At 37.2% G+C, this 12,233-nt stretch overlaps 1 protein-coding gene across 2 annotated transcripts in view; it reads right to left on the reverse strand.

The window, feature by feature from the left end:
• Positions 1–3,422: 3,422 nt before the first annotated feature.
• The window catches only part of ABC1 (ABC transporter 1), a 59,311-nt gene continuing 50,500 nt past the window's right edge, over positions 3,423–12,233 (reverse strand). The window contains exons 4-9 of one of the 2 annotated variants that reach the window (XM_089164830.1): positions 9,279–9,437; positions 8,741–8,900; positions 7,692–7,801; positions 7,411–7,527; positions 5,066–5,506; positions 3,423–4,057 (exon numbers count right to left, since the gene is read on the reverse strand). In XM_089164830.1, the coding sequence (XP_089020956.1) occupies positions 5,111–5,506; positions 7,411–7,527; positions 7,692–7,801; positions 8,741–8,900; positions 9,279–9,437 (942 nt within the window). In that variant the 3' untranslated portion in view covers positions 3,423–4,057; positions 5,066–5,110. Of the gene's footprint in view, positions 4,099–5,065; positions 5,507–7,410; positions 7,528–7,691; positions 7,802–8,740; positions 8,901–9,278; positions 9,438–12,233 lie in introns of both variants that reach the window. The other variant, XM_089164829.1, reaches the window with a different exon arrangement.

Raw genomic sequence — 12,233 nt, forward strand, 5'->3', positions numbered from 1 at the left:
GGGGAAAGGCAAAAATGAATAATTTTGGTTGAATACCTGCATTTTGATCATAAAATCATACCTGCATTTTGATTAAAAACACATGAGACTGAGTCAAAACATATTTTTCGCAGACAAAAGCCCGAATTCAGTTGTTCAATATGTATGATAAGACTAAAATACTTCAAGTATTATGTTGTTATTAACAATATACGTGGGTGAAGGAGGAATCCTTTCACCATCTTCTTCCTTCATTCTATGGGAACCATTGCCGAAATCATTGTAGAAAATCACCGTGATGTAAACCACAAAAAAAAAGATATACACCACCATATTTACCATCTAACAATCATCAAGTCCTTGAAATCCCTCTTCTGCTCCACACGGCGTCTTCCTAAGATAAGTAAGTAGATCGGATCGTCTTGAAATCATTCAGGGTCCAAAAATGATCTTTTAGAATTAGAATCGACTTAAACAGTGATGTCATTGTGATTTGCAAGATTGCAATTGTATTTGCATGTGCTAAACGGTCACCCCTTTAGTGGGTTCTGGAACCAAAAAAACAAGAAAAAAGAAAAATAATAATGGAAAGGCATAAATAAGTTACAGGGAGCATTTTTGTTAATCTCGAGGCTGAGGCATAAAGACAGTGGCATTTTGAGGTTTTTTGTTTTTTTTGTACACTTTTGAATATTATTACTTTTGAATATTATTCCAACCAAGGTTTAAAGTATCAGTATCAAGTATCGTATCGTTCAAGTAATTTTAAGAGACATATCGTCCTGTATCGAGAATTGTATCGCTCTAGCTAATGTATTTTAGTGTAATTTAATAGAGAGACGTATCGAGATGTATCGTATCGGTTGGGTCAAATATGGATACGTATCAACTAGTATCGTAGAATACTTTAAACCTTGGTCCCAACTCCACCCCTTCCCACTCTTTCCCTCTCATTAACCATGGTGGTGTCCCCCCCCCCCCCCCCCCCCACCCTTTTGTGGAGAGGTTTTCGGCAATCATTTCAAAAGCAGTTCTGACAAAGTTAAGGAAGAAGATGGGTGAAGGAATTCAAGGAAGAATTCCTTCACCCACCTATATGATCGATAATAATAGAGTATTGGGAGTACTTTAGTCTTATCAATGTATTAAATAACTTGAGGAGCATTTTGATCCCTCCAAATTAGCACTGAATAAAAAAATGAAATTTGAGCCCCAAATGTCCAGCTATAAGAACTTGTTTAGACCAGTTGCATCCTAGATGCCAACGGGTCTCAAGTAAGGGTGTCGATTCAGAATCGACGGTATGGTACGGTATTGAATTTGAAAACCTCAACCACCCACCATATTTATACGGTAGGGAAACGGAATTTAAAAAACGGATGAAAACGGTATAAAATCGGATGGAAAAACGGCACGGCGGTTTGACGGATTGTCTTGCTTCTCTGTGCCCTCTTCTTCTTGTTTTGTCACGTAATGGGTTTTATATGGGAACAGTCTTGCTTTTTAAAGTCTAGATATGTGATGGTGGAAGAAGCCACATATGCTGATATGCAATTGCTAAAGCCTGAAATGCTTGAGCTCAGCAACATTGCCATGATCTACAAAAACCCATAAAAGAGCAATCATTAAATCTATCCATTATTTTCTGTCTTGCTGTCAACCAAGGGAGAGAGAATTCTTCTCTCAAGACTTCCAATCATTCACTAGATTTCTAGATCTGTCTATCCATTGCCCCTTCGACTATGCACGTCTACTGACTACAGCCATGTCCACGCAAACAGAATAAGAAAGGGTAATAATAATAATAGATCTATAACATGATTAGTTACTACCTCAAGCATTATATAATATCACCCTATGCTCCCAACACCGGCAGTGTTCTCTATCTTTGTGACCTTGTCCTCCGATTCTTCAAAAGCGGACTCTTTGACAAAGTTTAGGTTTAAACTTAAAAGGGTTAATATCTTATGGATATGGTATGGTAAATGGTAATCGGTAATCGGAAAACCGGAAATGGTATTTACCGACTATGAAAATACTGCATGGAATTAACGGTAAAAACCGGCCGAATTTGGAACCGACGGTAAGGTTTAAACGGTTCGGTATGGTAGGGTTTAACGGTTTTTTAACCAAATTGACACCCTTAGTCTCAAGACTAGAATCACAAAGCACACAAGAATCATCCGCCTTGGACCATTTAACCAGCAGGGTCTGGACTGGCAAACCATTCTGTAACGTTCTCCAAAAGAAAATTTATTTGTGCCCAAATTTATTTATTTATTTATTTTATTTTTTTGGGGGGAGGGGAAGGGGGGAGAATCTCTACTATTTTAGCCCGGTAAATGGATAGCTCAAATCTGCCTCCAAATTCACATTAGCATTTGTTTAAGGATGCCCATATCCAAAATTTTTCTTACTAGAAAATACTTGCATGGAAGGAAAAATCGCCGAATTTGGACGATTTGGGTTCTCAGCAAACTGAAACTCTTGGGGAGATTCGATATGGCTGGATATCACAAATTTCTCGGCGATATATCGGGAAAAAAAATCAGATTTTTTTCATTTTCTTTTTTGCGATATTTATGCTATTTCTTGCACTTTTTAGGCGATTTCTCTCGCGATTCTATCCCAATTTTACCAATTCTATCCCAATGATTCAAGACTCAAAGGATAATGTGCTAAACGTAATTAGGAGGAGAATCTACATAGAATAATTTCTAGATAGGAAGAAATTTTATTGCAAAATCTTCAAGATTAATGAGCAATCTTACCAATTATATTCTACTGATTTAGTCATCAAAAGTCAATAGGCCAAATGTGGTTAGGGAAGAATATATACATAAAATAATTTATGGAAACAATTTAAATTATGAAGGGATTTTGTAATAGAATCTTCGGAGTGAACAGGTAGTAACATGTTAAATGTGGCTAAGCAGGAGAATTTAAATGGAAATATTTATAGGATAGGCATCAAATATGGGTTCAAAATGACCAAAACTATCCCCGAAACTAGGGGGCGAAATATCACCGAGATTTTGGTGATATTTCGTTCCTTGAATACTTGTATCTATCCGCTAAGCAATCAGGTTCGGATAATTGCTTATCAGATCGGATTATATCCAGATAAAAATTTATTCAGATGGAGTAAAATATTCAACAATTTTTTTCCTTTGAAAATGGATGAGCGTGTACAATACTTTTGTGTTTACGAGCCAAAGTTCTAGCACACGATACTTTATTCGGTAATTTATTTTTTTTTTTTGAGGATCCACTGTGTGATAATGATCGATAATATCAAAATCGGACCGGTTTACTAATGGGATGCCCTAATATGTTACAAACTTTTGCTTTAGTCAATGATTCAATCAGAAGAATAATTGGAACTATGGTATCAAATAATCAGAGTTGAAAAACTGTAATAATCCAGATAGTTGGAAATCGAAAATTATCCAATTAGAGTAAGGTTTTAAACATTTTTCTCTAAAAAATGGGCTAATATTTGAATTTGAAATTGGTAATCTTGCAATCAAAAATTGGAAAAATGACAATCACCAATCAATAATCGGATAGTTTATCGGATCAAATTATTATCGGATATACGATAAAGTTTCAAATTCAAAATTGGATGCCTTGCCTAATTTCTATCTGATTCGATAGTTTTGCTAATCGGATTCGGATACTGATGTATTTGAATCGAATCTAATCCGTTTACAGGTCTACTTAAGATCCACATGAGAAGAATTACAAAAATGAATAGCAGTAAGCTTAGCTGAACATTTCCCAGCTCCCAAAAAATCAAAATGGCCAAATTCCATAATACCATTCCTTCAAGGCATCAAACTGTACAAATTCATGATCCTACGACATGTTTTACATACAAATTGAATGGACAAGGTACCCATCAAGATTTCAACCGAGTGAATCACGCATTCTAGAATCATTTGGTTCTCATAATCTCAATCCTTGTTAACTTCCTTTCAGCATATTTTGTTACATGAAAGAATTTTAGTTTCAATCGAATTAACCGATTGTCTGTGATAAGCAATAAACGAAGGACGCCCATTAGCATATTCGGAAACTGCATCCACAGATCAAACCCATCATCAGCTCACCTGCTGCCTGTAAAATAGTGTGACGTTTCCGTTACAATGGCTAACAATTTCGCTTGTCAGCTAAAAAGAAGGAAAAATGGGTAGGAGCTGAACGAAAGTACCATGGGCACTGCCTAAAATGTGTGGGTGATATATATTAGTCCGATCAGTAAATCTAAGATGTGCCAAATCCAGGTTCACCCAACATTTCAATATGGTTGGAACTTGGAAGAACGACTTCCATCTGACACATTGCTCAAAATTGAGGGGCCATCAGGTCAATGACTACCAGCTTATTAGATTTTTGGCTACGCATCATCAGCAAATCTCAAATCTCAGGCACCCTGCGTTCATTTTTTTCGGTAAAAAAAAAAGAGGAGATGCAATGGCGGCGACTTAACGCCCTCCCCGCTACGCAACAGTATAACTTTTTATCGAGTGCGACCTATACAAGCATTAGCCTTGTGCACTACTAGAGCAAGCACTGGCCCCATTAGCAGAGGCCCACCGGAGGCCTAGTATAATCCATGAAACTGGTTAGCACTCATGCTTAGGCTAAAGAACACACAACTGTCCAATGCAAGAAACAGAGGAGCAGAGGAAATTCAAACCTGAGACATGATGTTTACCAAATCACTTGGGAGTGAGCTTGGGACCACTAGACCACCACCCCCGGTGGTTGCGCCCTATGTCCATTTGAGGACTGAAATTAGTAACTAGCTCCAGCTGTATGGAGCTGTATGGACCCCCAGCATAATAACTCGATATAGTTGAAAACAAAGGTTATGCTCCTAGCTAAACCATATGTCAGCTGTATATTGAAGCTAACCAACGCAAGCTGCAGCTCTCTTTAATTTATAACCAAACCAAAATATTAGTTTCCTAAAATATTTTTAATAATTGCAACCAGAAATGAATTTTAATCGGAAAAAGCAAAAAAGACATTAAGATTGATAGCCCCTGTAAGAGAAGGGGGGAGAGGTGCGGGAGCTTACCATAAAATTTCATCCCAGCATTACAGAGATCAGCCGACGAGGGAATTATGCAATTGCGTGACTAGACAGGACCTCTACATTATCATCATCAAATCGATACTGATCATAGACTTCAAGCAACAGTTCTCTACATGGTACAACAGCCCCAAGTTTGATACAGGCCAAGAAGGCACCTGAGAGCTTACGGTGAAGACTGTATACCTCATCTGGCGGTGGGGTCAGCCTGTGCTTCAGCATCGTTGCCCCAAGATTTGAAATGCTCTGTGTGATGCTAGTGGCACGGAAATCATACCCACCTGGCTTCGAGAATGGTAAACCCACAATAAAAGCAGCCTGGACATGAGCCTCGAGCATTACTTCTGATTCCATTCCGTTTAGGAACCCAAGCCTCCTTGACATTTCAATCACCAAATCTCTATCACAGTCTGCACATGCAAGCACCTGATACAATATTCAAAAGGATGGAACAGTCAATATATATACGGAAGAACAAATTGCTCCGGCACCCCAAAGTAGAGGCCTTTAAGCATTGACACTCCACTTAATCTTTGAAAAGAAAAGACACCCCAAAACTGGACTTTCATTGGATACAATAGTCCAATCCATTATTAAATGTTTGATTGTTATTTTTTTTAATCCCAAAACTACCCTTTGAATTACATGAGATTAAATACCCATATGAAAATTAGAGGAAAAGAAAAGAGGTTGGGCTAGAAGGAAATCATAGAGAGTCTGATGCAGCACAACCAGAAATTACTGTTCACGCTACAGTAGCGCGAACAGTAACTTAGATGATATTTTTCATATTTGGTGGGCCCCAAGTCTAGCTTGCATGGAAATAGATTCAAATTTGGTGGGGCCCAAACTGCAGCTTGCAAGGAGATAAAATAGGATCTGTTTTCGTGGGAGTTCTAGAGATAATTTAGAATTTTATTATTTATTATTGGGATAATCATGTAATCGAAGTTTTTTATCTGGGCAGGATATCTAGGATAAGTTTTAGTTAGTTTTAAATTCCTAAGAGTCCTTGAAGGATCAGTCTTTTGTTAGTTTTAAATTACCAAGAGTCCTATTATAGTCTGTTTTCGTATCAAGTATATTTGTTTTGTTATTTAAACACTTGTAATCAGCTTATTGAGTATGGAATAGAAAATATGAATTGAAGCTTTAGCTTTGTGCGTTTGCAGCATCCCCCCTCTCTCTGTCTCTCTCTCTCCTCTTTTCTTCTTCTTCTTATAAGTGTTCTTTTCCTTCTTCTCCTTCTTCAAGCTTGATTCTTCTCAGATTTCTCCTTCTTCTCTCCTTCTTCTCTATTCTGTCCCCCATTAGAGTCGTTAAAGAATAAGCTGAATGAAGGGTAGATGAGGTCTTTTCACCCCATTATACATAACGGTATAATGGTCTTTACAACTGTACCACTAACCATTCTAATGGAATTGGAGCCATGTGCTTTTCAAAGATAAAGTGGGGTGTCAGTGTTTAAAGGTTTCTATTCTGAGGTGAGGGAGCAATTTGCACTATAGAAAAAGAACAAAAGTCTAGAACCTAAATTTGAACACCCACTAAAATGTATATAAACAAAGAAGCGATGGTTTGAACCTAGCAGCAAGATTTATACTATCATTTATCGACATGATCTTATAAAGTGGGGTGTCAGCGTTTAAAGGTTTCTATTCTGAGGTGAGGGAGCAATTTGCACTATAGAAAAAGAACAAAAGTCTAGAACCTAAATTTGAACACCCACTAAAATGTATATAAACAAAGAAGCGATGGTTTGAACCTAGCAGCAAGATTTATACTATCATTTATCAACATGATCTTATAAAAGGATTCTTGAATGTATTTGAGCATTTTAATGGGCAATTGGGGATGTTTCTAATGTGATAATATCTTTGACACAGGCATGACTTCATCAAAACCACTAAAGAAGGGGTTCAACCTAAAAAATTGCTACCATTGGATTAGGCTGACTACTTATCATTGGATTGGTCAGACTACCTATCTGAACAATCTCTCTGATAGAGCCGTGCAATGGTTGATCATAATTCCTACGCAGCATGGCTACTTATGATGCCCCATGCCCATCTTCACACAGTAAGAAATTGTCAAAAATTTTGAGCAATCTTTGCAAGGAAGTAAAACAATACATTTATCAATTTCTCAGAAGAAAGTTTAAGTCTATAGAAATCATAGTTACTCTATTGAACCAGAGATAAAAGGTTTTAGGTAGAAAAAAGTTCAGGGACACCAACAAAAACAAGGGGGAAACATTTGATATGGAAAAACCAGGTCGAAGAAGCTAGAAGCATAAAACACATCTAAATTTGAATGCTTTTGTGACCTACCATCCTTAGGTAGTCATTAACAAAACTCTTCGGGAAATCTCGAGCAGCCCCAAAGTCAATGAGATTGATCATCCTTGTGCTCTCATCATATAAAAAATTGCTCCAATTAGGATCAGTCTGTATCAAATAAAAGATGTCATCACACTGCACAACCAAAGTAACCTCAAGACTAAAGAAGCATTTTCTCTAAAATTAGGAGGACTCGATCCTATTTTGCATTAAGGTGACGAAATATAATGGGAATGAATAAGAAATGGAACACAAGAAGAATGAAAACCTGCCTGCATAAAACGAAAAACAAATAACTCCATCAAAGTTAGCTCGAGTAACTTCTGTCCAACATAATTACGAGTCTCCTGGGATAACAGAGCCACCTTATCAATAGGAACCCCTATAGAGAGAGGGAAATATGGACCACATTTAGAAGAAACAGATGATTTAAGGATTCAAAATGCATTATGAAACAGAGAGTTTAAACATATAGAACTGTTGTAAGACAGATTTAGTACATTTACTTTCCACATTTGGGATTTCCTTGTTTAGAGTAGATTTGCTAGGATGCTTATGATCTTTAATTTTCTTGTAATGTTTTTTTGTAACATTCCCACACTAGGAAGATTTGATTTGTTCTCTATTTGGTAAGTTATTAGTACTAAATAAAGCTCTTGCTGTGTCCTTTAGAGATAAGTCAGGATTTCTCCAACTCTTCCAACAAGAACAACCACTTAAACATCCAGCTCAGCCAGCCAGTGAACTAAACTTAAATTTTAGCTATAACTCCTAAGAAATTATTGAGGTTTTCAGAGCCAACCATCCATTGAGACCACCGTGGTTCTGCCACAGCTGAGATATATTGCTCTCGTTCGGTTCCTCAATTATTACATATATCAAGCTGAAATTTTGAAAGTATTTCTTGTTCTTGGGATGGTTTATTTTTATTTTTAGGGGGGGGGGGGGGGGTTACAAAGAAAAGGTTTTCGATGGTTGGTGGGCTTAGATCAAAGCGCCGCACGTTTCTGGTAAGTCTTTTGAAATGGAAAATGAGTACGTATGGCCATTCTGTATTGGGACTGATAATTGCAAAACACATTGTTCCCCTTCAAAATATCAACCTAGTCTTTATAGTGTAATTTCAATTGGTACTCCTGGAGCTACACAAGACTGATTAGGGCTTTTCCCACTTTTTCTATTCTTTGCACCACGTAACAGTTATTTGATCAAAAACATAAGGTTCCTCCATCACATGAATATCAAATGTTGCGGTTGAAGTGGTAATGAAACATCTCAAGATTCAGGGAAACAATTATTTAGAGTATAATCAAGGAATTACCCGATACAAATTCTGTTGTCAAGACTCTTCTACTTGAGATATCATCAATGACCAGTGGAACATAGAATCCTTCAGTGATGGACAGAAGATGACGAAATCGTTTTTGATTACTTGCCTCCAACTCATAATCACATTCGCGTGACAGTTCCTCTTTAGCCACCTGTAGAGGATTCCAGGATGAATCTTTATATAGGTATTTAATATTGATTATGATGCACGATTAGTTTCTTCGGAGAATGAATTCATCCAAAAGCATTCAGAATAGAAGATCAAAAAGAAGAACTAAGATGTCAATACCATAAGATATGTTTTAAGTCCAAATACCATTAGCATAAGCAGCAAGAAAACTTACGTGCACAGTAGAACCACACATCTTTGGACAGAAAAATGACATATTATGTTGACAATTAGAAAGCAATGAGAGAAAAGATTGCAACTTGAATTTCAAATAGTTAATTAACTTTCGAGATTAAAACTAAATAAGAAAACATTTCAATTATCCTCAGAACCAATAAAAAACTAATGAACCAGCATCTACCTTCATGGCTCTATCCAGATAAAGCCCTTTAGGAATAAGATTAGTATAGTCCAAAAGTAGCTTCACATTCTCAATATCACTTTCAATGCTATCTGCAACACCAGGGTACTGTATCTTCATTGCAACATGCAATCCTTTCTTGGTGACAGCTCGATGTACCTGAAAATTTAAATTGATGAGGAAAAATAGAGAAAGACACAAATATCTGGACTTCCTGACATAGTAGAACATGATTTGAAAGAACACTGACAGCCTTCGCTTCAATAAAGGCATTTAGCAGTCAATAACTAGAACATAGAACATTTGCAAAACATTCACCCCAAAAAGAAAAAGGCATTTGCAAAACAAACATGAACTCCAGGCTAAACTATGTCAATACTTGCAGTATATACACTGCAAACAAAATGGTCTGTGACCCTGGAACTTATTCTATACCTTACGAGTGCAAATAATGCTGCCAAGCCTAAGAGCATTAAATCATAAAATCAAGTTAGAAAAATGCGAGAAAATGGAAGCAGTTCTCCTATGGAAAAGTGTCCTGCGTTATGTTTGATAGCGTAAAACAATTCTGTGCACCCGCTATTGAACACAAGAAGCATGATGAGCTCCATTGAAGTTGCACTGAAAAATATACAACTTCATCAGATTATTTTTGCAAAACTAGAAGAAAAATGACTACTGATATACACCATTAACCTGAACCGTAATAATAGTCTTCCTGGGGAAACGGTAATGTCCATATCATGCTTGACACAGTAAGTGCAAGCTTTAGGGTATCTTATGTAGTTAAGGTTGTCAAATTCAGCAACTGGCTTTGGAAGATTTAATTATGACTAACAGTAGGGTTCTATGGATCTGGGCTCCTTTCTTTTAATTAGCGTGATGGTAATGCAGTTTGGCTGCCTAAAACAGCCTCAGGTGTAAGGGTTCCTCCTTATACCAGCACCATTCGGTGTAGGGAACCTTCCTACACCAACAGGGGAAAACATGGACATAGGTTTAGGTTATTTTCATCTTTATTTATTATATTTATAGGTGTTAAGATCTACTCCAGACAAGAGTGGGCTTACAAGTCATTAATGGGCCCTGCTAGGCCACTTTTCCGGGCGGGAATTGAGCGGTATGGAAGCAAGTGATACCATAACGATACGTAGAAGATGGACTTGCTAACTGATGGACTATAACCAGAATGAGGACATGCATTATAAACCAAGTCATTCCTATTCTTCTAGTCAAGCATTGTTGCCTTGCGCCAGGCAGTATATTAGTTGATTCTTATTTAATCTTATTTGATCTTATTTGAAGTTGTAATAGGAAAACTAAAGCTAATATTCACATTAACATATATTCTAATTCTAAATGAGTCTAGTTTCCATTCTAGTCCTAATTTTAAACCAACTCTTATGTCAGCCACAATGAGTGTAAAACATAAATGTAATTGTTCAATTAAAACCATGCCTTGACGAATGGAAGTTTAATTCTCAGCATTGCTGCTTTTGAATTAGTGTTGCCAATTCTCAGTCTCCATCATCTATTCCTTCAAGCTCCTCTGAGATGTCTAATTTGATGTCCATGGAAGACACTTCCAGAGTACTGGAAATTCTACAAGTGCAAGGATTAGTCCAAGCATTCTAGTGACTGTTCAACAATAGTGAGTTACAATCTGTATCCTGCAGTTTTTCTAGCACTCTATACCCCAAATCCCAATTATCCCCCTTTTCTATTGCAGTTTTTGAAGGGCCTAACTTACCAAAACTCGTCCACAGCCTAACTTCACCATTAGAATTCATTCAAACTCAATCCAATACTTCTATAGATCACCCCATTCAATTTGATCCATCTCATACACACCGACTCCCCCCATTCATCGTCAACAAGAAGCTCAACTTCATCCCTGTGAACTGTTTTAAACCTGAGAGAGATCGAGAGGCAGAAGATGAAGAAAAGAAGAGCAGAAAACAGGGGAGACAAGAGAAGTTGATAGAAATTTAGAGACTCACCATTGTTTTGAGGTCTCCAAATAAATTGCAGTTTTTTTTATAGATCAATAGTCAATTAAATCTTGAAGTTGAATCCTTAAAAATGAGTCCTAGAAGAACTGGATATCCCAACAGTAGTGGGATCGAGAGCCCTAACTCTCAGCCTCTTCTTGTATTTTTCCTTTTCTTTCCCAAATTGCCCTTTAACACTCCCCCCCCCCCCAACCCACCAGAAAAGAAAAAGGAAGAAGAAGAAAAAGCTGGAGGATAAACATCAAACATTCCCAGCTTGTCATGAATATAATCAACCCTCATACTTCCCAGAGCTTTGGTAAAAAAGTCTTGCTAATTGTCTCCTGTACGGACATGACTAGGACACACCACGTTTTGTAGTAGTTTCTCACAAACAAAGTGACAATGACGAAAGACCAGGTTGGAAGCTATGAGTACTACAACTTGGTTGCCGCACAACTTTGTGGGTGATTCATTAGAAACTCCAAGTTCTTTAAGTAACTATCTCGTCCATAATAGCTAAAAAGTGACATTTGCCATGGCACAATATTTTGACTTTGCACTAACTTGTGGTTGATCTTCTATCAACAAAGGACCCAACCCAGTTAACATAAAATAAAATAAAATAAAGCCCTCAAAATTCCTACAAGGCAATGACTATGATCAGCATAGAGAAGTCCATGCCCAACAGCTATTTTGAGGTATCTTAAGATTCAAACAACAACATCCCAATGAGATGTTTCATGTTTGTGAAGTGGCCAGAAACTGACTCACGACACCAACTAGAAAAGCAAAGTCAGGTTGAGTCACTATCAAATTATTCAACTTACCCACAAGTCTTCTAGATTTCTCAGGATTAACAAGGATGGTACTTCAAATTGGAATGCAATTGTGAGTACCTAAGGGTTTTGACCCTAGCATACCAATAGACAATAGACAATGACATATTTCGGCTGAGATAAAA

This window comes from Hakea prostrata, chromosome 8 (assembly GCF_041222555.1).
Source record: "Hakea prostrata isolate BN-2017 chromosome 8, UWA_Hpros_2, whole genome shotgun sequence".
NCBI classification, from domain to species: domain Eukaryota; kingdom Viridiplantae; phylum Streptophyta; class Magnoliopsida; order Proteales; family Proteaceae; genus Hakea; species Hakea prostrata.